Source organism: Salarias fasciatus, chromosome 19, assembly GCF_902148845.1.
Source record: "Salarias fasciatus chromosome 19, fSalaFa1.1, whole genome shotgun sequence".
Classification (NCBI taxonomy): domain Eukaryota; kingdom Metazoa; phylum Chordata; class Actinopteri; order Blenniiformes; family Blenniidae; genus Salarias; species Salarias fasciatus.
Window position 1 is genome coordinate 2,573,527 of NC_043763.1, and position 23,187 is coordinate 2,596,713.

General features: G+C 44.2%; 3 protein-coding genes across 4 annotated transcripts; 2 read left to right on the plus strand and 1 right to left on the minus strand.

Annotated features, from left to right (window-relative positions):
* The first annotated feature begins 4,907 nt into the window (after nt 1-4,907).
* On the plus strand, nt 4,908-7,835 carry chmp3 (charged multivesicular body protein 3). The gene is made up of 6 exons (XM_030116910.1): nt 4,908-4,952; nt 5,371-5,431; nt 5,889-6,068; nt 6,166-6,287; nt 6,378-6,492; nt 6,925-7,835. The coding sequence occupies exons 1-6, from the start codon at nt 4,908-4,910 to the stop codon at nt 7,062-7,064; spliced, it is 663 nt and encodes a 220-aa protein (XP_029972770.1). The 3' UTR covers nt 7,065-7,835.
* A 1,265-nt stretch (nt 7,836-9,100) lies between these two features.
* reep1 (receptor accessory protein 1) lies at nt 9,101-16,120 on the plus strand. The gene is made up of 7 exons (XM_030116914.1): nt 9,101-9,222; nt 11,090-11,162; nt 11,774-11,850; nt 11,933-12,053; nt 12,309-12,422; nt 12,912-13,071; nt 15,869-16,120. Exons 1-7 carry the CDS (start codon nt 9,191-9,193, stop codon nt 15,877-15,879), a joined length of 588 nt encoding a protein of 195 aa, XP_029972774.1. The 5' UTR covers nt 9,101-9,190; the 3' UTR covers nt 15,880-16,120.
* Nucleotides 16,121-16,989: 869 nt separating this feature from the next.
* On the minus strand, nt 16,990-21,812 carry mrpl35 (mitochondrial ribosomal protein L35). 2 transcript variants are annotated; one of them, XM_030116915.1, is made up of 4 exons: nt 21,761-21,812; nt 21,434-21,596; nt 18,699-18,843; nt 16,990-18,618 (listed from the first exon to the last, which is right to left on the minus strand). In XM_030116915.1, exons 1-4 carry the CDS (start codon nt 21,789-21,791, stop codon nt 18,430-18,432), a joined length of 528 nt encoding a protein of 175 aa, XP_029972775.1. In that variant the 5' UTR covers nt 21,792-21,812; the 3' UTR covers nt 16,990-18,429. The 2 variants fall into 2 exon arrangements, with proteins under 2 accessions (XP_029972775.1, XP_029972776.1); XM_030116916.1 differs by lacking the exons at nt 21,434-21,596; nt 21,761-21,812 and adding exons at nt 20,824-20,956; nt 21,214-21,417.
* Between the last annotated feature and the right edge of the window lie 1,375 nt (nt 21,813-23,187).

The window sequence follows — 23,187 nt, forward strand, 5'->3', positions numbered from 1 at the left end:
AATTACGACTAAGAGCTACATTTTAAAATGAAGCATCTCTTATTGTTCATGTGAATAATATCACGGAGCACCACAGACTGAAGGAGTTTTTTTTTTTTTTCTTTAACGGAGGGCGTTGCTCCGAGAGGTTTGAGCACAAATACAATTCTCTGCATTAAATAATGACTTCAGGCAGACGTTTAAAGGGATACTTCAACATTTTGGCAAATTGGCCCATTTTGCGCAATTCCTTAGTCATTTCGAACAGCATACTTACTTTTTTTGTGAGGGCGAGCTGTTGTTTATTCAGAGGCGAGTCGGGGAAGGTTTTCGGGATGGACACAATGGAAGTGGATGGTATTTTTGTTCCCCCTCATCAAACTCATCAAATACAAAATCCAACAACCCCCAAACACTTTGGTGAAGCAATGAAGCAGGTAAATATGCGGGTCTGGACTTCCTCGTGTGTGTTCACGAGAAACAAAGCTTTAAAGCGGCGCCCCCTCGACCAATCAGGATAGAGCCTCAGGGGCTCTTCTGATTGGTCAAAGATACCTTGAGCGGTTGAGATTCCTTTTCAGCTCAGAACAGAGACAGATGGAAACGCTGCGCCCTCGCGTAGTGCAATTATGCTACACTCCTAAAGGATTATCAATGGATACTCTAACATTTAATCCAAAGAAAACACAGAAAAATTAGCATTGACTAGCAAAATCCTGCCTACAGCACCTTTAACCTTGTATAAATTAACAGAAAATAATTAAACGCAAAATAATATAACAGTGCTGGTTTACACCTTTAGTTTAGTAAAAAGTGCAAAATGAAAGTCTGGAAATGTAAACATTGAATACTGTCTCAAAGTCCACAACAGTAGGTTATCATAGTAGTAGGCAACAAAAGAAAAAAGGGAAACTGAAAAGCACTATGCCACTTCATGTGGAGAGTGGAGACAGCCTATGTTTTCCAATGGCACCTTTTTTGAGACCTTGCTGCAGTCAGGAGTTGCTTGTCTTTCAGTGCTGCAGAGTAAAACTTTGAACAGGTCATGTCATAATTTAGGCTGACAACGAGCTCGCTTCTGATTAATTCAGTAGCACATTTGTTGCGCACATCAGTCCTCTTATTCTTCATGAAAGAGAAAATCCTTTCAACATATCCAGTGGAAGTGGGGATGCTGAGAACAAAGGATACAACAGCCTGGATGTTGGGGAGGTCAGCTGCCTGAAGAACTTGCATCCCTCGCTCTGCTGCTCCCTTGGCCTGCCACAGCAGTTTGCAGCAGCAGCAGTTTACTGCTAACGACCCTGCTTCTGTGTGGTGGGGGCTGAGGCAAATCACCAACTACAGACCTCAAGCCCCGAAAGGACAAGATGACAAAGCCCTTTGTCAATGACTGTCATCACACTACGCCCTCTTCGAAACCTCCTCAGCCGACCCTGACAACCTGCCCCCCCCCAACACCTCCACTGTTTGCTTCATGGACTCTGGTACCACCACATCAGATCCCCCATCCTCCCCCGCTGCCTTCTCCATACGTGAACTGGACGTACACAAACATTAAACTGGACTGCGATCAAAAATGAGGATCCTGAAGAAATGTTAGTCTTTGTTACACAAGTCATCACATGTCAGGGATACAGGCAAAAACAGTATATTTTAGATGTAAAGTCCTGCAATTTATCACTGTTACAACGCTGAGTCAGCGTTCCAGTAACAACACAGAACTATGACACTTTAAACCTTCACTGAGAATCTGATCTTGACTGGGTGATGGCGTTGACAAGGGTTTATAATCTCCATCAGATCAACTTTTGCTGGATATCTGGAAGGGCTCAGCAAGAAATTCCAGTATATTAAGAAAACAATAAAAAAATTCAAGCAACATGGTCAAGGAATGGAGAAGTGTTGGTGAAGTTAAATGGACCTCCAGAGCAAACCACGCTTGTTGTGGTACGGACTGAGAAAGAGATGGAATGTGGACACAGTCTGGTTGAAGCGTTGCACACTGGAGGAGAACTGGAACGGTTCTGATGCAGGGAAGAGCATCAACAGGAGGCCATGGCCGGACCACCTGACCACTGACTGTTTCAGGGCGCAGAGCAGGGAGGCAGAGCGTGGAGCAGCCGGTGTCGTGGTAATTTGGACTGGCGCACCACCGTGCAAAGCCAAATTGGTCATTTGGTAGACGCACTCTGGACGCACTGTGCCACGGTGGGTGTGGCCACGCAGCAGGGGAGGTGTCGACGGCTTCAGCTTGGCACAGTGACAAATTCCTGAATGCTCACTGTCCCTAATTTGGTCTATTCTAGGCGCATCCAACAGTCTAACAAGGCTGGAGGAGAGATGGCGCTCCAGATTGCGGAGCTGGGTTTCCACGCCCTGGAACCAGACATTCAGTTCTGCTGAATCCTGCTGGATTTCCATCAAAGGCTGGTCCTGGCTGTGTATGTGGACCAGTCTCTGCCCACATCTCCCACCTCTGTGTCCCACGAGAAGCTGTCTCCCTGCCTCTCCACCTCCTCTGTCTCTTGGTCTCCAACCCTGCCTCCTCCTGCTGCTCGGTTTCTTCCACTGAGATTGCACGCTGAAGCTGGTTGTCTTGCAAATCCAGTTAATGAAACGTATTCACATCTTTGGTTTTGTTTCATTCAGAGTTACATGCCAACATGATCATGATTCCATCGGGTAAAACAAATTAAATTTACAAGCAAACAATGAAAATGCGTCATTTCAGCGCAGCTTCTGTTTTCAATTCAGCTTTATATCATTTAGCACCAATTACACCAGTCATTTCTAGACACTTTTACAGAGAAACGCCAACAGATCCACATGAGCAAGTTGAAAGGAATAACTCCCTTAAACCTGCAGAACCAGACTCAGAGGTGGCGGCTTTCTGCTGTTGGGGTGAGGGGACAGACAGAGAGAAAAGAGCAGGACAGACAAACTGAGTTTCTCAGTCAATTCAGTGTTGCTCCACTCCATGCAGGTGGATCAGCCTAAACCTCTAAACACAGCTGACTGCAATGAGAAGCTCGTTATCAGACTTTCTGCTGGACTTGGTGATGAACCTTCATGAGATTCAGGTGTGTTGAAACAGGAAGCACGGCCCAGGTCCTTTCTTGTTGTGGTCAGCCAAATACATGAAGGAATCGTTCCCATTTGTAACCTTTATAACATTTAATGGTTTTAATAAATGTTGTGTGAAAGTTTTCTTTTTTATCAAATCAGTGTCAACAGATTTTTGTGTGACTGACTGATTTAACTTTACTTCATATCAGTGCTCAATTTGGAAATTCAAATTTCACTGATTGATGTCAAAATGGAGAGTAATCTCGCCCTTATTTTACCAAGAAAGCACTTTATGGCAGCTTAGATTGACATTGCAACATATTATCCCAACAGTTATAATTGTGACCAATCAAAAAACACTATTTTTCAGGTATTTTTCCACAATTTTTTTTAAAAAACTAATTGACTTTGCAAAAAGGTTCCCAGTTGTCCTTAATTCTGGGAAAAATTTGAGCTTAAATGGGCGACACCGCTGGCGACACACATTTGTGACTTGCACAATAACAATAACGTATAAGAAAAAAATATGCTTGTTTTCTCGTTTCAAAATATGCCAAATTGCCGTATATTTTAGGTTCCATCCATTTTCTAAACATGCATAACGGTGAAACAGTAGTTGTCATCATGCACTATATCGTGCAGCTCAGTATGTTAAGCTGACGTATTCTTCAAGACCTCCAAGCCTGATTTTACTGACATCTTGCCAGTGTCTGCTCTTACACAGATTGTTCAGGTATGTTAAGTGATCGTTATTTCACAGACCTCTTGGATTTAAAGACAAAAACACAGCTCAACCTTTGGGGTTTTTTTAAGCATGACATTTATACACACATTTGATATGTAGTTTTATCAATAACTTTGTGTTAACAAGTCCTTCATGGCAACATTAGAAAAATACAGATTGTTACTATAAAACCATCCTCACTGTTACTGGGCACAAAGACAAAGAAAAGTACTTGACATAATGATGAATCTAATTCACCATCTCTCTCTCTCTTTTAGTAGCAGTTAGTAGTTAATGGCCCCATTAAGAACAAACTAAATCCCAGCCCTACAGGGTTTTAATGAAATCTAAGTTATCCTTATGAGACACTCACTATCAATAAATTACAATTTCGTGGCTTCAGGTCCATATTTCAGCACCTCAAATTAATTTTTCATGGCCTAAAAGGAATTTGTTGCGTCCTGAAATTGTTATTTTGTAGCATGGCCGAATTTCATGGCCTCAAATCAATATTTTGTGAAATACTGGTAATTGTTTTTTGGCCTGAAATTATTATTTTGTTAAGTCAAGTTAATATTGTAGCAGTCCAGGAAAAGGAGGCTCAGACGTGTATCCAGTTTGTGGCTCGTTTATTGGCACAATCGGTCCAGTTCAAGGCGTTTCAGAACATACGCATCTCTCGCGCCCAAAACAGAACAACAGGAACAAACTTTCGCCCCGGAAACCCCCCTACTCCAGAGTCCTTCCACAAAAGTTCCAGGGGAATCCGCCTCTCAGGGAGGCCCACTATATAAGTCCGCTGCAGCAGCCGCTACAATATTTTGTGGCCTCAAATTAATATTTTGTGGCTACAATATAAAATGTGATTTCAGATGTCAGGTCTGGGGTTCTGTATTTTCTAGTTATTTCAAGTTTTGTTTCAAAAATTAGTAACATATTTACGCGGTTTCATCTTCTGTCTCGTTGGATTTCGCTCGTCTGTCAATTATCTGAGAACCATCAGGACTCAGCGTCACCTCTTGTTGGAACGCAGCCCGCGGGGCCTGACCCAAAGCAGGAAGTGTTAGCAGAGCAGCTCGGCTAGCAGCTAGTCTCAGTCCCGCAGCTCGACTCACCTTTTATCGCAGGAATCACGATGGGGCTGTTCGGAAGAACATCGGATAGACCACCAAAAGAGCTGGTGAGCTTTGAGTAGTGATGACACGGGCTGTCCTTTACCGTTTTTAACAGTATAAACCACGGTAGTGCCTTTAGCTAACTATGCTAACATTAGCTTCCATTTTCACTCGGATAACTGTTTACACTTCCTAGTGACAGAAAGGATGACAGGAAAAGACTATGTGCAATAAAATGCTTTTCTTCCCACAGCGTTTGACGATCCTGATTTGTTTTTGATGCTCTTTCACAGATCTGTCACTCTTTGTTTTCTTGTAGTGGAGCGCTAGTTAGCATCAATGCTAACATCAGGCTGTAAACAAACAGATTGTTCCTTTCGTGTTGTGATTAGCTGTTAGTTATTCTCATTCTCAGACTCATATTATATACATGTACCAGAAAAGTACAGTTTATGTGATGATATTGTATCTGTGTCATTGTAGATCAGTGAGTGGTCCAAGAAAGTTAGGACGGAGATGAGAGTGATTGACAGACAGATTCGAGGTAAGGTCCATTCACTACAAAGCAACCGTTGTTCTGTAAGTCTGTGACAGTTATGAGGAATTAAAACCAAACGTCTGTCTGGAAAATCCATCAATATTGAATCATAACTGTATGTTATGTATTATAGTGTTTGAGTCATTTCTAAGAAGTCGCCCATGACCTGTCAGTTTGTTTTAGGTGTGTTAGAAGGTTAACGCCATCATTAACCTATGACAGCATAGTGAAGAAATGTCTCATGCTCTTTAGTTCAAACTGGGCGTGTCTGGCCTCAGTGAGATCTCTTTTTTTCTTATTCTTGGTGAATTTCAATTCCACTTGGTTTCTTTCATGTACAACAGAATTAACAAAGAAGCTTACTTTGTCTTGAGTTTAATAATAAGAAGAAATATGACTGAGCTCTAAATATTGTAATGATTTAGTTGAACTGTTTTGTAGTAACATAGCTCTTCTATTTTAGATATTCAGAGAGAAGAAGAAAAAGTCAAAAGATCCATCAAAGATGCTGCCAAAAAGGGCCAGAAAGACGTGTGCCTGGTCCTCGCAAAGGAGCTGATTCAGTCAAGACGGGCAGTCACGAAGCTTTACTCCTCCAAAGCCCAGATGAACTCTGTGATTCTCGGCATGAAGAACCAGGGTGGTGAGTGAGAGGGTTTTAAAAAAAAAAAAAAACTGCTCTTGGTTATAATATCCTGCTGTGCTGTGTCAGTGAGGAGATGCCTTTCTTTCTCCTGCAGCTATGCTGCGTGTAGCCGGCTCGTTGCAGAAGAGCACAGAGGTCATGAAGGCCATGCAGAATCTGGTTAAAATCCCAGAGATCCAGGCCACCATGAGGGAGCTGTCCAAGGAGATGACAAAGGTGAGATAGGTCAGATCACTGCAGCTGACTCATTACAATTAACTGTGATTCCTAATACCTTCTGCCACGTGCGCTCCGCTCATCGTTCAGGCTGGTATTATTGAAGAAATGCTGGAGGACACATTCGAGAGCATGGAGGATGGGGAGGACATGGAGGAAGAAGCAGAGGAGGAGGTTGACAAGATCCTCTTTGAGATCACAGCAGGTGAGGAGATCTTTAGCCTTGGTGAACAGTCTTCCAGCCTGTTTTCATCTGCTCCACACTGTTACATGACTGTCTTCCATCTGGCCTCCCAGCAGTTTTTTACTCTCTCACAGTTTCTATTAGTCTGTCTCAAATGTCACCCAGTTCTTCTGCTGGTTTGTTGTGGTTTTGACTCCTGCATACTCAGGAGCACAGAAGGAATGATCCACAAACGCTACATTCAGCCGTTCATATGCGGCATCAAGCTGATTATCAATCAAGAGAGGAATAAATGAGATACAACTCTGTGTTTCCAACCTGAAACTAACTGATCACTAATAGAAATAATTACTTTTTAAGTGCCCTTTTTTTCAATATGTCACTGCATGTTGGCCTGATCTGAAGCGGCCCTGATGGATCCTGTCGTGTTTTCTGCGTCTGTTCCTCTGCCAGGGGCCCTCGGCAAAGCGCCAAGCAAAGTCACAGACGCGCTGCCCAATGTGGACGACATCGGGGCCACGGCGGCGTCGGATGAGGAGTCGGAGGAAGACATCGAGGAGATGCAGACGAGACTGGAGGCTCTGAGGAGCTAAACGGAACCGCCGCCGTTCTGCCTGCTTCAGTCAGGCCGCACACTCCGTCAGCAACACAGACAGTTCTGCCGCAGGATTCCCCGCGCCGGCGTCCGCTCCGCTTCATATTATAACTTTGATTTCACATAATCGTGTGGGGTTAACTTTGTGCTATGACAGTCAAGGTTTATTTTTTTGTTTTGGTTTTTAATAGAAACTCTGGTCTGCTCAGCCGGAGGACAGGGGTGTTTTGTTTTTTTGTCTTATCATCTGGGGCGACCCTTGGTCAGTCGTTAATATCCAAAGTCAAACAGAAGGGTTAAGAAGGTGTACATAATGTAAGTATGAAAAGCCTGCTGTGCCTACAGTGCTCCGTCGTATTCTTCTGTCCAAAGCTGAGGACTGGCTGTGGAAGGATTTGAGTGTTTACGATCCAAACGAGGAATGGAGGGACTCGTGGAATCACATTGGATGAGTTTTAATCTTCTAGGATACATCTCTGTTAGCGAAGCTGTTCGGCTCACCAGGAATTAGCCTCCGAAGTCTGAAACTCTACAGGTGGCGGGCTGCAGATCTCACTTCTAACACTAGATTTTCTTGTCAGTACAAATGTATGTAGTATATATATATAAATGTGGTTTTACATGTTACACACACACACACACACACACACACAAATATGTCCCAAATCTCTGTTTGTCATTAACATTCTGCTAGTTCAATGTGTGTTTTTCAGTTACTTCTCAACTGGATGATGCAGAAGAAATAAAGAAGCTGGTTGATGTTTGGTCACGGTTGTGTGTTAGTAGTTTATTATATGAAAGGCAAATTAAAACAAACTTAATGTTTGTTTCTGCTCCCCCTCCTCAAAGAACTCACAGCGATTCTAGTTTGACTTTTTATTAACAAAGACAGGTAATTGAGTCGCAGTGAGGCTGGAGTTGTGGTTCATTAGTTGTGTGTTTCGGGTCTTTCTTGTTTGGGCAGTATTCCCCCTGGATGTAAACTGGACTAAAGTGTCGGACTTCTCGCCCCACTGCAGCTTTTGTTGTGCTGTAACTGAAGCTCTCCTCTTTTGTCTGGCTCCACTTTGTGCTCCTCAAAGCCTTTTCCTGTGGCAGTAATGAAGCAGCTGCTCTCAGGTTGGTCCAGATTTCAGACGCAGTTCTGAGTTTTTGAGGTCAGATCTCTCACCTCCGAGTGAGAGGTCAAAAAGATAAAGTAAAAAATCCTGCTGCGTGTGTATACACAGTTCCATCAAGTCATATCTGTCACTAAACCTTTTAAGGTTTGCATCTCTGTGAACCAACCACATAAATAGATGATTGAAAGATAAAATAGGGAAAATAAATCCCCAAAAATTACAAAACTTTTTGATGTTCTTACAAAAAACACATAGCATGGTGATTTACCTAAGAATAAAAACAGAGAATGTGGTGTCTTTAATAAGGTATCTGTGCAGATAACTGAGAGGTATCCAAACTACGGCCCGTGGGCCAACATGTGTCCCGGCATCCATCCATTCAGGCTTTAATAAAACTCTTTTCGGAGTATTATTTCTACATGCTTCAATATTCCACCTGCTGCTGATGATTAATGTTTATATAACAGACCAGGAAAACAGAAATGGCAGATAGTGCTTCTTCTGTTCTACATATTTCAACAACCTCGTTAAACAAAAACCAAAGAAATCCCTTTTAATTTGTAGCATTTTTTAAAGAAACACTTGAAAAGGGAACCATGTTCTCAACTTCATTTACAAAAAAAACAAAACAAAAAGAATTCAAGCAGTAGTGAAAACTGATGATGAGGGATTGTCGTGATGAACTCAGGTCAGTGAAGCAGAGTGTGTTTCAGAGGCTGGGTGTGTTTCCTGTTTCCTCCTCGGTCTGGTGGATTATTGATCTGCTGATGGAGGTGAGAGGAGACGGCCTCCCTGCCGGTGTGTGGTCTGCAGCGCAACACTGCCATCTATGGACACGGACAGGCTGTTTGTCGCTCCTCACGTTGCCTTGTGTGTGTGTGTGAATGTGTGTGTGTGTGCGTCCGGACGCAGCGCCAGGAGGACGCACGGCCGGGACGCAGCGCCTGTCATCTGGAGGAAACTCCTCCCCGCACACAGCGCGTCCTGCCGCCTCTCCAGCGCAATGGTCTCCTGGATCATCTCCAGACTTGTGGTGTAAGTCATTTTAAATTCCCTTTTCTTGAATCGCGCACACACACACGGACACACACACACCCCGCTGTTCCCGGATCGACGCTCCAGGTTGCTGCGGGCAGATTATTTGATGCGCCGTGGAGGCAGCGCGCGTACCCCCGCTTCCTGCACGCGCCCGCAGGTTTCTGTCAGATTCCAGACACATTCAGACATAAAATGCGGACAAAGAGCAGGTGTCTGTCGATTAATATTTGACTGGGAGCCGCTCGTATTCTGCCGGATTGCACTTTCATTCTAGCGGGACTGCTGAGCTGGGCCTGTGTGTCAGTGTGCGTGTGTGTGTGTGTGTGTCAGTGTGTGTGAGCAAGCTGACACTCTTTGTGTTTACAAAGAGCATTTCTTATATCATACAAAGAGAGATGACGCGATTGGCTGAATAATCGATTCCCGACACAGAAAGAGATGCGGAGATGAATCAGATCCTCGAGGCGGACGCGTCTCGTGTCCCTGTTGTCCCACACCGGAGACAGACAAAAGCCACGGCTCAGCCCTGCTCATCTTACAATGGAGAAAGTGCTTAATGTTATTAAAAAAATCTGCGTTCGTCCCCTCGTCTCAGATCACCGCGAGACTGGAGCTCTTATTGTGACAGTGCAGCTTTTCTATTTTTACCTGCACAAAGTGTGAATCAGCAGCGCTATTGAGGAGACCCGGCAGCAGCAGCAGGGCCAAACCTCAAAATAGTGAGCCAAATAAATTTAGATGAATGGATCTGGTTACACCCATCAGCCCCGCCTCTGTGTGGGTCGTTCTGGATCCATGGTGGGGGGGTTCCATGGCCCCCAAGCTGATCTTTCAAGTGTCCTTGTGTCTCTAATCTCTGTTTGAGTCACACTTAGCAGCAGGCCTGCAGCACGATGTGGGTCAGTAACCTGATCGGCCGGCTCACAGCTGTTGCTGGTTTGTAGGTCCAGACAGGCAGCAGCACAGGTGTGTCCGTACAAATAGACACACACACACACAGCTCACTCCTCACGCTGCCGTCAGGATCATCTGGAATGTTCTCAGAAAGCCACCGAGGAGTCCGTCCGGTCGGCCAGGGAGAGAGGAGAGACAGTCAGACCAGTGGCCGTGTTTCTGTCTGCAGCCCCAAAAATAACAGCATCAGCTGCACAGGAAAACAGTTAGATTGACAGTATGTCTCCGGTTTCAGAAACACGCTTCATGCATCCAGAAAGTAATAACAGAATTCTATCAGAGACAGAATGTTTTCATCAAACCCAGATGGAAGGTGATTGTTTATTTTGTTTTAATCTCTTTTAAGTAATATATGGTAATAAAATAGTCAATACTAAGGATTAATTTTCCAATTTTCAAGGATTTCAGTTCCATCGATTGGTTGAATATATAGATTAAAGCTGAAATCAACGTTCCATTTGTTCAGTGATTTCTGTTCTTGGTGGAGTTATTCTTTCTCTTTCTGAAAGATAAAGATAACATGACTTGTGGATTTTCCCACAGCCAGCGTCGTGTCTGTCAGGTTGAACATTGGTCACGTTCTTATCTTCAGCACCTGCTTCTTCAGGACACTGGGTAAAATATTCAACAGGAAGGTCAACCGCTTCAGCACCGCGTCACTTCAGCTCCAGCAGTGAAGGGTTTCCACCTGAATTCCAGGTCCTGAGACGTTCCTGTTCATTGAGACGGGCTCAGATTTGACATTGTGGACACACACACACACACACACACACACACACACACACACACACACCCGATGGACCAGGAAGTCTTTATTTGATGCACTTGGCGTGGCGTCTTCTGTCTGAAAAGCGTGGACGGTTGAAGCGTCTGCAAAGTGAGTCTGACGGACTCGTCTTCTGTCTTTCAGACTCGTGTTCGGCACTCTGTATCCCGCATACTCGTCTTACAAAGCTGTGAAATCGAAAGATGTGAAGGAATATGTGAGTATGACGGTGATGATGGCTGGATGTGGAGTCGTGTCAGGCTCCTCCACCTTTCAACACTAGAAAACTGGTGAATGATTTCATATCAACAGTTCACCCTGTGTGAGAGTGTAAAACACATTCCTCATGCATAAATGACACTAAAATTAAGGGAAAACACAAAATGAGAATTTTCTGTTCAAATTCTAATGTAAACGGTTCATAAAGCTGTGAAATGAAAACATGTGAGAGATAATGTGAGAACAGTGTGTGTATAGTTCCTCATGAAGCAGTGATCAGACAAACCGTCGACTCCATCACACACACACACGCGTTTAGTGTTATTGCTTCGTTTACAGCAGACAAACTGCAAAGTATTTAAAAATCACACTTCAGCAATTAGTGAAGTGAAAAAACTGAGCTATAAAACAGGATTTTCTGTGGTAAAAGCATAAATTTGTTTTAATAAATGAAGACAAATCAGAAGATTCTCTGTATTCATTTAGATTGAGGCCATAAACATGAGTCGCTTCTGATTTTAAAACGATCGGATGCTGCAGAGTGAGTAAATGACAGTGATCGGGCTTTGCGCTGTGTGGCCGCTGATCTGTGTGTCGGGGACGTTTCAGGTGAAGTGGATGATGTACTGGATAATATTCGCCCTGTTCACCACGGTGGAAGTGTTCACAGACATGTTCCTGTGTTGGTAAGAGACCTCCGGTGACGCAACGCATTATTCGCGCACGGACACGACATATGTTCTCCACGTGCCGCCGCTCTCCTCCCAGGATCCCCTTCTACTACGAGCTGAAGATCGCCTTCGTGGTGTGGCTTCTGTCGCCGTACACCAAGGGCTCCAGCGTGCTCTACAGGAAGTTCGTCCACCCCACGCTGTCCTCCAAGGAAAAGGTGAAACCCCGAGCCTTTGTTTCCTGCCGTCCTGGAGGTCAGACCACACGTTCCCTCTTTAACCGCGCGCCTGCCGCTGATTGAATTTCCATTTTCTGAGTGTATTCTGGAACAAAAGCGGCTTTGTGGGGACGAGCTGCGATGTGCGAGCCGGACGGAGGAGAGGAAACGCCGCCGCGCTCTCCTCTTTCCTCGGACTCAGGAAACAGATTGCCGCTGGAAGAGTGAGGCGCTCCGTTCTGCCTCTGCTTTCAGGACATCGACGAGTACATCTGCCAGGCCAAGGACAAAAGCTACGACACGCTGGTGCATTATGGGAGAAAAGGCCTGAACGTTGCGGCCACAGCTGCAGTCATGGCTGCAACAAAGGTAAACGCCGACTCGGGGCTTCTGGCTTTGTGCTGGGGATACAGCGATCGGGACGGGGGCTTTATCAAGACCCGACAAAAACACTGCTGCAGTAATCTGGCCTCTTCAAAATAAAAGGACAAACATGTTTTTCTGCCTTGTTTGCTCAGAAAACCCTTTATTCTAGCTGTGGAAGGGGAAGATTTAGTGAAAGCTTTTTAAATAGTTGCTAAAATTCAGTTTATTAGTCAATTATTACACCTAAAACTGGCTACAAATTCAGGGAGAACATGCAAACTCCACACAGCAAGGCCCAGCTGGGGTTTGAATCCCGTGAGAGCTAACCACTGTGCATATAATCCAGAGAATCAGGTCAAACAGAAGAGCAGCGTTGGAAATAGGCCCGTGGCTGTCATGTCGAGACATAAAGGAAGACGAGTGTTTTTTTCTGAGCGCCGTCTCGAACGAGGCTTCCTCCATGGATCAACCGCCGCTGTCTCCTGCTCTCAGGGTCAGGGCGTCCTGTCGGACAGGCTGCGCAGCTTCAGCATGCAGGATCTGTCCTCCTACCAGTCGGATCCGGACAGCGCCGGCAGCCCGCCGCCCGCCGCCGCCGCCACGCAGCATCGAACCAGGACCATGATGAGGAGCAAGTCAGAGAGTCACAAGGGTGAGCGGAGCCGTCCCACACACACTCTCCGTGACGCAGCCATGATGATGACGACGGTGAGGAAGAGGCCAGCGTGGCTCTTCCTGTTCAGGCTCAACAGGTCGGGTTGGCGCCTCCTTTCCTGAGCGACCTCTGACCTCAGGCCCCTCTTCCTGCCAGGCTCCCGGTCCGTCCTGTGACGAGCCTCACATGTAGCTGCGGGGATTTGTTCCCACTTCACCGTCATGTGGATAAAGATCCTGCTCTGTTAGAACACACTGGGGAGACTGATTTCTCTGTGGGCAAAACACACACACACACACACACACACACACACACACACACACACACACACACACACACACACACACACAAAGATTCACACTAATTCAACTCATTCTTCCTGAATTCTTACAGATGCTGTAAATCAGAATAACTTTTAGAAATCTCGTCAGCATCTTGAAAAGAAATCATCAGTGTTTACCAGCGATACAACTTTATTTTAAAAAACAGTCCACTGTTTTATCAGTGAAATAAACGAAGATGACTAACAGAGATCACTGTGGAACTCGGTTAAAAAGAAAGATTAAACATGTTTGGTGTCCTGTGAAATATTAACACTTGTTCAGACATATTAGATGATTTATAAACTGAAGTGACAAATGCAAACTAAAAAAAGTGACTTGTAATATTTCCTTGTAAAAAATTTTCATGGAACTTTGTTTAAAACTGGAGGAAAAACAGAGGTGATAGTTGTAGCATGGATAAATCTGCTGTTTTAATTTATCTGGTAAATTTCTAGAAAGCTTCATAAACACACATTATCACCTTCATTTATGTTTCTTTTGGAAAAATGTAATCTTTATATAACCTGCACTGAAAATTTGTATTCTCTATGAACTAAAGAAAAAAAACAGATCAGATTTAGTAGGACTGTAAGCAGCGTTCTTCTGATTGTTCCACTACTTCTCTGAACTTCCATCGTCTGTAAGAAGGTAGCAGAAGCAGGACTCTCAGGACTCTCAGGACTCTCAGGGGTCACAGGGGTCACGGGGTTCACAGGATTCACGTCCGGTTCGCCCTCCGTCTGGTGCAGGACAGGACTTTGACGTGACTGAGTTTGAGGTGTTGAGGTTGGGGCAGTGGGATCCCAAAGAGCCGCCGTCCCAGTCGGAGTCCACGCCCGCCACGCCCTCGGCGACGCCCCCGTCCACCCCGCCCTCCACGCCGCCCCCCACCCCCTCCCCGCCGCCCAGCCCCACGGCCCCGGAGGAGGCGGGGATGGAGGTGCAGCTCCGGCTGATGAAGAAGAAGGCTCCAGAGGTACACGGGCTCGTGCACGTGGCCGTGCACGTGGCCGTCCAGCTGCCGCCCGCCTCTGGAGAGCGGCCCTTCTCTCACCGATCGACTAACTCCAGCCGCGGCGTGGCTAAACGAATCATCACGGCTCAGTGTGCCGGGCTGCTGATGGGCTTCTGCTCGGATGAGCCTGAATCATCCAGCAGCTCTGATTCACCTGAAGTGAGCACGCTGTGCAGTGGATTGGTGGAAATGCAGCATGGCATCTGTGTTAAAGTGTGTTTTATACACCACTTATTAACTCATGCCTCTTCTGAGTGTGTGTGTATGTGTGTGTACGTGTGTGTGAGAACTGAAACACTGGAATTACCTAATACTCACGTTTAAACATCTAATATAATATTCTTTAACAGTCAGTGGGTTTACATGGGAATGAATAATGTGAATAAAACTTACTTCCACTCTAAAATAACCATGTAAACGCCTGAAAACTGCGGGATTAGGTTTAAATCCAAATAAACCAGTCGGTTTATTCTCTTTTGGTACCAGAGTTACATGTAAATTAGGCGCGAATATTCCGGTCATTCTGCGCATGCGCGTCCATCTCGATGACGCAACATTCAAAGATGGCGGCCCGCGGTTGCTCGTACGGCGCTAGAAGAAAAACACCCACCAAACCACAATCAGTGCTGACTAAAGAAAACAGCGGTTATTAATCACACTCATTAAATACAAAAATTATCTATTTATTAATTCATTCATTCATTTTAATTCACCGAGACTACAGTATATTTTAAAATCAGTCAATTTTCTCACGCACTCTTTCCAAAGAGATTTGTATTTTTTTTTATTATATTTATGAAAAAACTCCTAATTATTCGTTTAGATATTCAATAATGTTACCATGATGGCATATTTTTTCTAAATTGTTCAAATATTTATTAATATTTCTTAGTTTTCTTTATTTGTTGCTTTATCTGTTCTTAGTAAATATTTTAAATGGACTATTATTTAAAAAAAAATCTAATCAGCCGTTTAATTGATTACCCTGTTCTTAATTATTGCTTATGTTTTGCATATTTATTTTTGTTAATATTTAATATTCAGTTGTTTAGCAATGACAACAAACTCAAAGCATTGGACTTATTTATACATTTAATCATTTATTCATTTCACATGTTTGTTTTTTATTTAATTTGATAATTTTATTACATATTGGCTAAATTAGTTGTTATAAGGATACCGAGGGCACTTTTTGAATGAATTTATTCATTTTTTTAATATTAAAAATGAATTAAATGCTTATTTCTTGTTTGTTTGAACTGACCCCTCAAAGTGTTTTGTAACACCTATTGAAGATTTATGTAATGAGCAGGATGCACGGGGCTCGGCGGTGAAACAGATGAGCACATTGTTAGTTGTACTGGAGATAAACACAAACAAAGCCAGCTGCATCCCGGGCGCTCCGCTCGCAGCGATCCCTCGATAACGCTCCGTCTGCTTGTGTCCTGTCTTCCAGCCTCCTCGTAGAGTCTTGAGGCCGCTCACAAGATCCAGGACTGCTTTCACTTCAAACAATGAAGCCATGTGAAACTCTCCTCCAGCCTCCTCCAGCTGCCTTCCGCTGCAAGACGTGAAAACACCCAATGGCCAAACGCTCCGTGACTGAAGCAGCCTTGCTTTGGGATAAGGTATTACCAAAGTGACCTATGACCCCTCTATATATACTCAGTATATAGCCCGCGACTCATGATTTGAAGACAGAAAAACATTTAAAAAAATAGAGTTTTGTGCGGCTGGGACGGGCCGAGCGAGCCAGCGGCTCCGTGAGTTCATGGGTTCATGATGTAAATGTATCGATGTACAGTTTGTGTGTTCTTCATCCTCATGATTGGATTGTTTTCGATATCAGGTCTGGGTGGGCACCTGCATGCACGGCCCCCCCACCCCTTTCACCCCCCCAGTGTGTGTCTGTCAAACAGAATGTACTGTCTCTGCAACGCGCTCACTTTCTAGAGAATGTGACACAAACAAAGCCAAGGATCCAAAACTGAAACGGCTCTTCTGTTTTCACTCTGATAAATTAGGAAATCGCTCAAATGCCCGGGAGATATTTATAGACGAGAGAGCAGAGACAGCTGATTCCCTCCCTCTCTCTCTCTACAAGCCTTAAAGAAAGACGTGAGCGTCTAACTCCTCTTCTCCTTAAAGATCATTTTGCACTATGTTGAAAATAGAAGCGACTGCCGTCAGAAGAGGCCGAAAAAAACCCAGACGTTGGTTATTCACCAGGAATTAGATGCAGAGCGTTGTCATTACTTATTTTATCTGAAATTCCTACGACACAAACATCTGCATCGCTGGTCAGATGTGAAAGTCGCGGCCGAGGAATCCGCTGTTTGATCCGACAATCTTTCTTTTTTTCACCTTCAGCTGGAGCGGAAATGGATTTTAAACGAGTGAATTCTGACCGTTCGGTTCTTTTCGCGCCTCTGAAATCACTGTGTAACTTTATTAAAACCCGTTTTTATGAGAGGAGGTGTCATTAGGGACAAAGAGAAATGACAAAACAAGTGCAATATGGTTTGAACCACGCAGATCTGATCACAGACACAAATATCATGATGCAAACACAAATCAGGACATTTTGCTTTGGTCGTTTGCAGGTTTACAAACTTGACAGTTGCACAGTCGTGTTGTTTTTATTTTATTTTTTTTTTTGTCTTTCCCCTGTACGTTGGAACCCTGGCCATGTTTCCCACTGTGCCGGCGTTCCAGCGCGCCCGTCAGATTCACGGTTCTCCTCATCTGTGTGTTTCTATGGTGGTGTTGAAGTTTGAAACGAGAGCTTCTCAGGTACAACCGTTCTGTTTACACGTCCTTCACTCTGATGTTGTAGATAAATACACTTATTATGCACATGAAATGTCCTTTTAACGGATAAACGGTGAAGAAAAAAAAAAGAACTCATCTGTGTTTCAGAGTTAGTAGTATCAGTGTTAGTGTTGGAGCTGATCTCCTTCAGTTTAAATTCATGCAGAGGAAAAAAAAACAAACGTTGCTGAGTTACAGTTTGTATTCGTAGATGAATAAACTCATCACTGCATGATGTTTGTTATTCATTTGTATGAGGATTTGGTTTGTGCGGCGCCGTCGGCCTCTTCAGGCGACCTGCTGGTGAAGCTGCTGTCTCACTGAGCTCCAACTCGACCAGCGTTAGCAAACCTGACGCTTCAATTATGAAGAGGTGTTTACCCCTCCTGTGGTTTTCTGATCATCACTGCAACTGATGCCGATCGCTGATATTTACTGATATCAGTACAAATTAATTTCTATGATGGTTTTGTACACTGAAAACCATGTAAAAATGTAGTAATTTCTGTTTTTCAAAGCTTAAAATGCTAAACCAATGCATTTAAATAAGAGTGTTAGTCTGAGGCTAACTGCAAAACTTGTCAAGAGCCTGAATGGATGTTCACTTTACCTTGCGAAGTTTTAAATCATAATGTAAAAAGTCTGAAACCTGCAGCCCCATGCTGCTCTTTAGTGTTTGGAGACTAAACCAAAAGGTTTCAGTTCTTAAACTGAAATATACTTGAAATGTGTATCAAAGAAAACAAAAGCTTAAACACAACCCCTGGTCCCATTGCTCCCCTAACAGGGGCAGGTTGGGGAATTGTACGACTGTGATGTTGCGTCTCAGTGAGACATCGGCTCCCACAGTGATTTTCCTGCTATTGCTTTCTGGTAACTCATCAGTGGAACAAACCTTGTCTTATTCTGTCAGAAGAGCCACTGAGGGTTTTCTTTTCTCCACGCAGAACAAACTCGTCTTTTCACCACTTCTGTTTCTTTTTTTTTTTTTTTCTGGCAGGCCAGAATGTCACTGACTTCAGTTTCAGCTTGATTGTGGTTATTCAACGAAAGGCAGTGACGTGACGATGTGGTGGTTTACGACCATCGCTTTATTGTTCCACCAGTTTCTTTTCTGTCGGTGAATCGACTCACAGTCATTAAATATGAATCAAACCTTCCACCGAGTGTTTGTTTGGTTTTTATTGAGTAACTGTTCGGCGCTGTTCAGACTTTGAGGTTGACCCGGTCGTGGTACTTGAGGTACGGATCGTCGACGTACCAGTTCCTCCTCCTCCAGAAGGACGTGGTCATTTTATCCAGAAGCTTGCTCTGGGTCTTGTTACAGAAGACGATCTCTCTGAGGCGCTTCCGCCTCTCCGGCAGCTTCTTCCACAGCTTCTTCTTGTATCCGGCCTGTTGAGGAGATCAGGACGTCAGGTTGGCAGCGCCGAGCGTGAATTCATTTCAGAATAAAAGCCCGGCGAGACACGCACCTTGCGTCTGATCCAGAGGCCGCAGTGGAGCCTCATGAACCTGTCCGGCACGGACTTCACCGACTTCCTCTTCCCCTTCCTCAGGCTAAAGTACGTCAGAGTCCTGCACGGCTGCTGAGTCAGGCCGGGAACCAGCGCCGACACCCTGCGGTTCAGGGATTGGATGAAAGCCTGTGTGTCATCCTATCAGGTTACAGCGACATCTGAACATTTCATTTAATTATGCTTTTTATCTGTGGGCGTTTTCCAGGGCCGCCAGGGTCAACTGACAATAAACCCAGTGAAAAACCAACAATAAAAAAACACAGCAGACCGAACAGACATTCGCACAAGATGATATATTTACCAGGTTTGATTTTTTTCTTTTAATTTTTTGGGGAAAAATAAAATACAAACAAGTGAACGATAAACAATTTATCCTAACAAACAGAGTTTAAACTTGTACCAGAGGATTGTTGTTTCATTGTCTGTGGATCCCAGCAGCGGTTAATGCAGGAGTCCAGTCTGGTACAAACATCTCCACACTCTGAAAACCCTGATCAAGACTGAATAGTTACATCTTGTGAAGGCGACAGTTTCTCTTGATGGGAGTGACCCGTCCCTTTCAGAAATGATTTTGATATATTTTTGTGTTTATACATGGCTTATTGGGTGACCAGCCAGTTTTTCTCATGAGTCTGCAGCTTAAACATCCATTTTTTTTTTTATTCTTTTCTCTTCCTGTCCAGGTTTCAGTCTACAAGAAACATCAAAAGCATCTTTGGGCCAATCCCAATTCTACCCCTTACCCCTACCCCTTACCCCTACCCCTATGATATGCGCGTTCACGAGGCTTAAGGGCTATCCCAATTCTCCTTTTTGAATAGGGGTAGGGGTAAGGGGAAGGGCTATTTCACCCCTTTCAGCGAAGTCTGCATCGATGCTCCCTATTCTCTATAGGGGTAGGCGGAGTTTCACATTGGCCAGAAAAAAACAACATGGCGCCCACCACGGAGTCGCACAAATGTAAGATTGCTTTCTGTATACTATTTAAAAAGCTATAAAAAGTGTATTTGCTTCACTGAATTTATAGATAAACTAGCGTGACAGTGTCCCAGTCATGGATTAACGTTTTAGCGCTGCGCAGCACCGTTTCCAATCGTGAATTTGTAACTTATGAAGAGCACTAATCACTGAATTAACGTCATCCTTTATCATGTTTTTAACGTAATATGTTAGACACAGGGACCCCCGATGAAACCCGACTGCTGATTCAGTTTAGAGCCGGGTTCCTCAATTAGCGGACCGCGGTCCACGACCGGACCGCGGCACACCTCGCTGCTGCCCCAGGGCAAATGTATGGAAAAAAAAAAGAAGAAAAAAATCTTTCTTTAAACGCTCCATGTTCCGTGTGAGCACCGTTCTGCACCGCGCCGCTCTGTGCGTGTCCAGCGCACTCCGTCGCACCGCACTGCTCGGCAGTCCTCGGTATCGCCCCCCCCCCCTCTCCCACAGGGCGCTGAAGTCCGGACCCATGCTTGTATATAAAAAGCAAATGTGGACCTTCAAGATTTGTATTTGAGGACCCCGGGTTTAGAGGTTAAAAAGGAAGAAAAGTTTTTGAAATCAAAATACAGCGCCAAAACACATTGGGAGTAAATTATATTATTCATCTAAGCTATAATATGTCAGTAATAAAACGTGTTTATATAAATATATCTGTATTACTTTAGGAAATTCATAAAAGAAAATGGCTTGGAAGGGGAAGTTACAGCCCAGCAAGCTTCAAAAAAGTGGGAGAACCTCAAAAAGAAATATAAGGTAAATAATAATACCATTTTTAAAAAAATAAAAGTAATTTCTAATGTAATTTCTATCATTTCTAATATCCATAATTTTTTGTTGTTATAGGAGTGCGGCGGGGCTTAAAGGGCCAAGGGGTATCCCAATTCATAGTGCTGCAAAGATAGCCCTAGCCCTCAGCCCTATTCTAAAAGGGGTAGGAGAGTGATAGGGGGAGGGCTAAGGGCTAAGGGGTAGGGGTAAGGGGTAGAATTGGGATTGGTGTCTAACAGTGTAATAAAATGAGTCGAAACGTCACTGTAATCAGTGTGTAGGAGCAGGGAAGTGCTTTAGACTGATTCACCTCTCAGGCCATGTCTGCATGTTCTCCCTGCAGGGTTTCTCATAATTAATGTGGACGTGTCTCTCTGTGTTTGTCCTGCGATGGACTGCTGGCCTCTTCAGGGTGCATCCTGCCTCTTCAGCACCCTCTGAGCCTAAATTACATGAAGCAGTAAACAAGGAGGAAGTATGGGGGGACAGATGTGCAAATGAAGTAAACATCAGTTTTCATCCTTCCTTTGATTCTTCACTTTTATGTTATTGCTCCCTTTTTTTAGGAATTTATGCTGATCAATTAATTTTTCCAAATATTTGTATCGTGTTGTGAAACTCTCCACTACAAAGGAGTGTTATGTTTTAATTTAGCATGATTTTTCTCAAATATGTTTCTTATTTCAAAGCTAATTCCTACCTGAACCAGGGTTTGAATCCCTCCACATGATCTGTCCGTTCCAGTTTTTCCTCTGTCTCCTCTGCTTGCTCGTGTGGAGTTATTCTATTCTGTATAACTCAAATATGAAAATGCATTCCTGATTTTTTAATTATTTTCAAATATTGCTTCATTTTCTATGCTTGTGAAGCATGGCCTGCACCCTGCACATGGGCGTGTCTCTGTGTTGATGGACCGGTACCTCTGCAGGATGCTGACCCGGGGGGTCTGACCCAGTACCCGGGCCACGGGCACTCGGACAGCGGCTGTAGAGCTGCAGAGAGCCGGAGCCGGGAGCAGGTGGGAGATCTGACGGGTCTGTGGCGTCCTGGCGAGAGCGGACACGGACAGAGGTCTGAGCAGCCCTGAAAGACACAAACACGGCAACGGAATCACGTTATGAACAGACAGAGGAGCTCCGCGTGTCTCCGACAAGAAACACACCCGCTAAAACATGAAGCAGCTCAGTAACATGTCGGTAAAACAAAGGTGATGCTGAATAATCTGAAAGTCAAATTGCGTTACACACCGCAGAGTCTTCTTGCCACGGCGGCCGCCATCTTTCTTCCTCTGACGCTGCGTCAGTACGGCGGCCTGTCTGGACAAACTTCCCCGCTTCGCGTTGTGACCTACGGAGAGCGTCACCGCCCCCTGGAGGCCGCAGTGGGACTTGCACCTCCAAAAACTTCAGCATATTGTTGTTTTGTTGTTTTCAAGATATATATCCCAATTTATTTTAGTATTTGTAATCCGAGTGCCTTGGAACCTAAGATTAGGATTACTAATACTGAGTCAGCGCGGCACAGTGGAACAGTGGTTATCACTCTCACAGTGAGAAGTCAAGGGTTCAAACACTGGCTGGGCCTTTCTGTGTGGAGTTTGCATGTTCTCCCCACGTGTGAATTTCCTCTCATTGTCCAGAATCAAGTCTTTCTGTGTACTGTTTCATTGGTCTTGATAATCTGTTTTTTTACAGATAGAATAATAAAATAGTCAATGAAAGCTGGTTTGAGCAACCAAGAACCTAAATATGCTGAACACACAATCCTCCTTATACAACAGGATGGATAGACAATAAGGCAATATTCTACAAAAATAGAGATCAGATGATCTGAATTGCCACCACTTGAAATAATAATGTAATCTACTTAGCCAATTTGAAAGAGTCTGTGAAATGACATGCGAATACGCAAAAGGACAACTTAATTACAAAAGCAATGTGACTTAGTAATGCATTACTTCAAACTCTGGGTTTGAATCAGAACAGATTTAACATCATTAAAATATTTTTCTAACACTTGGATAATCGATGCTTTTTACCCTGCATTCCGTGAATGAGTGACTTTAGCTTGTATCGGCGTGTCTGTACATTGTGGTGTGGATCCTGATGTGTCTTTCAGTGTGTTCTGGACATTTCTCTCTGCAGAAAACAGACAGAAGCAACAAGGAAATCATTGTTCCGTTAAAGATGTATCAGCTTCAGTATTCACTGGGTACAGTAGGAATGCGTCTGGCCGTCCTGTGCGGCTGTATCTGTCTTCTCATGGCGGTCACACTCTGTAAACATGTTGATCTGATCTTCAGACGTGCGATTGGTCACAGTCTCCACATGGATGTTTGTGCAGAGTGGAAATAACTGAACTGCATGTGAGATGAAACCATTGAGAGGCTCATCTTCTCTTCCAGTTTGTTAAATCCTGTGAGTCGGACGTGCATTCAGAGCGGCGACTCCTCCCTGCTGGTTCAGTCGCAGCATCCTCAGTTTTTCACATTGACACCTCCAATTTAAAATCTGATCTCATTTTGATTTGTCTCCACTGGATTATCTCTGTTCACAAAATGTGTTTTCAAATAATCATTTTCCACTTTCAGGTTTTCTCGTGATTACTTCTCAAAAGAGCAACTGCTGTAAACAGATCTCACAGAGAAGATTGAGAAATTAGAACAATCTTTATT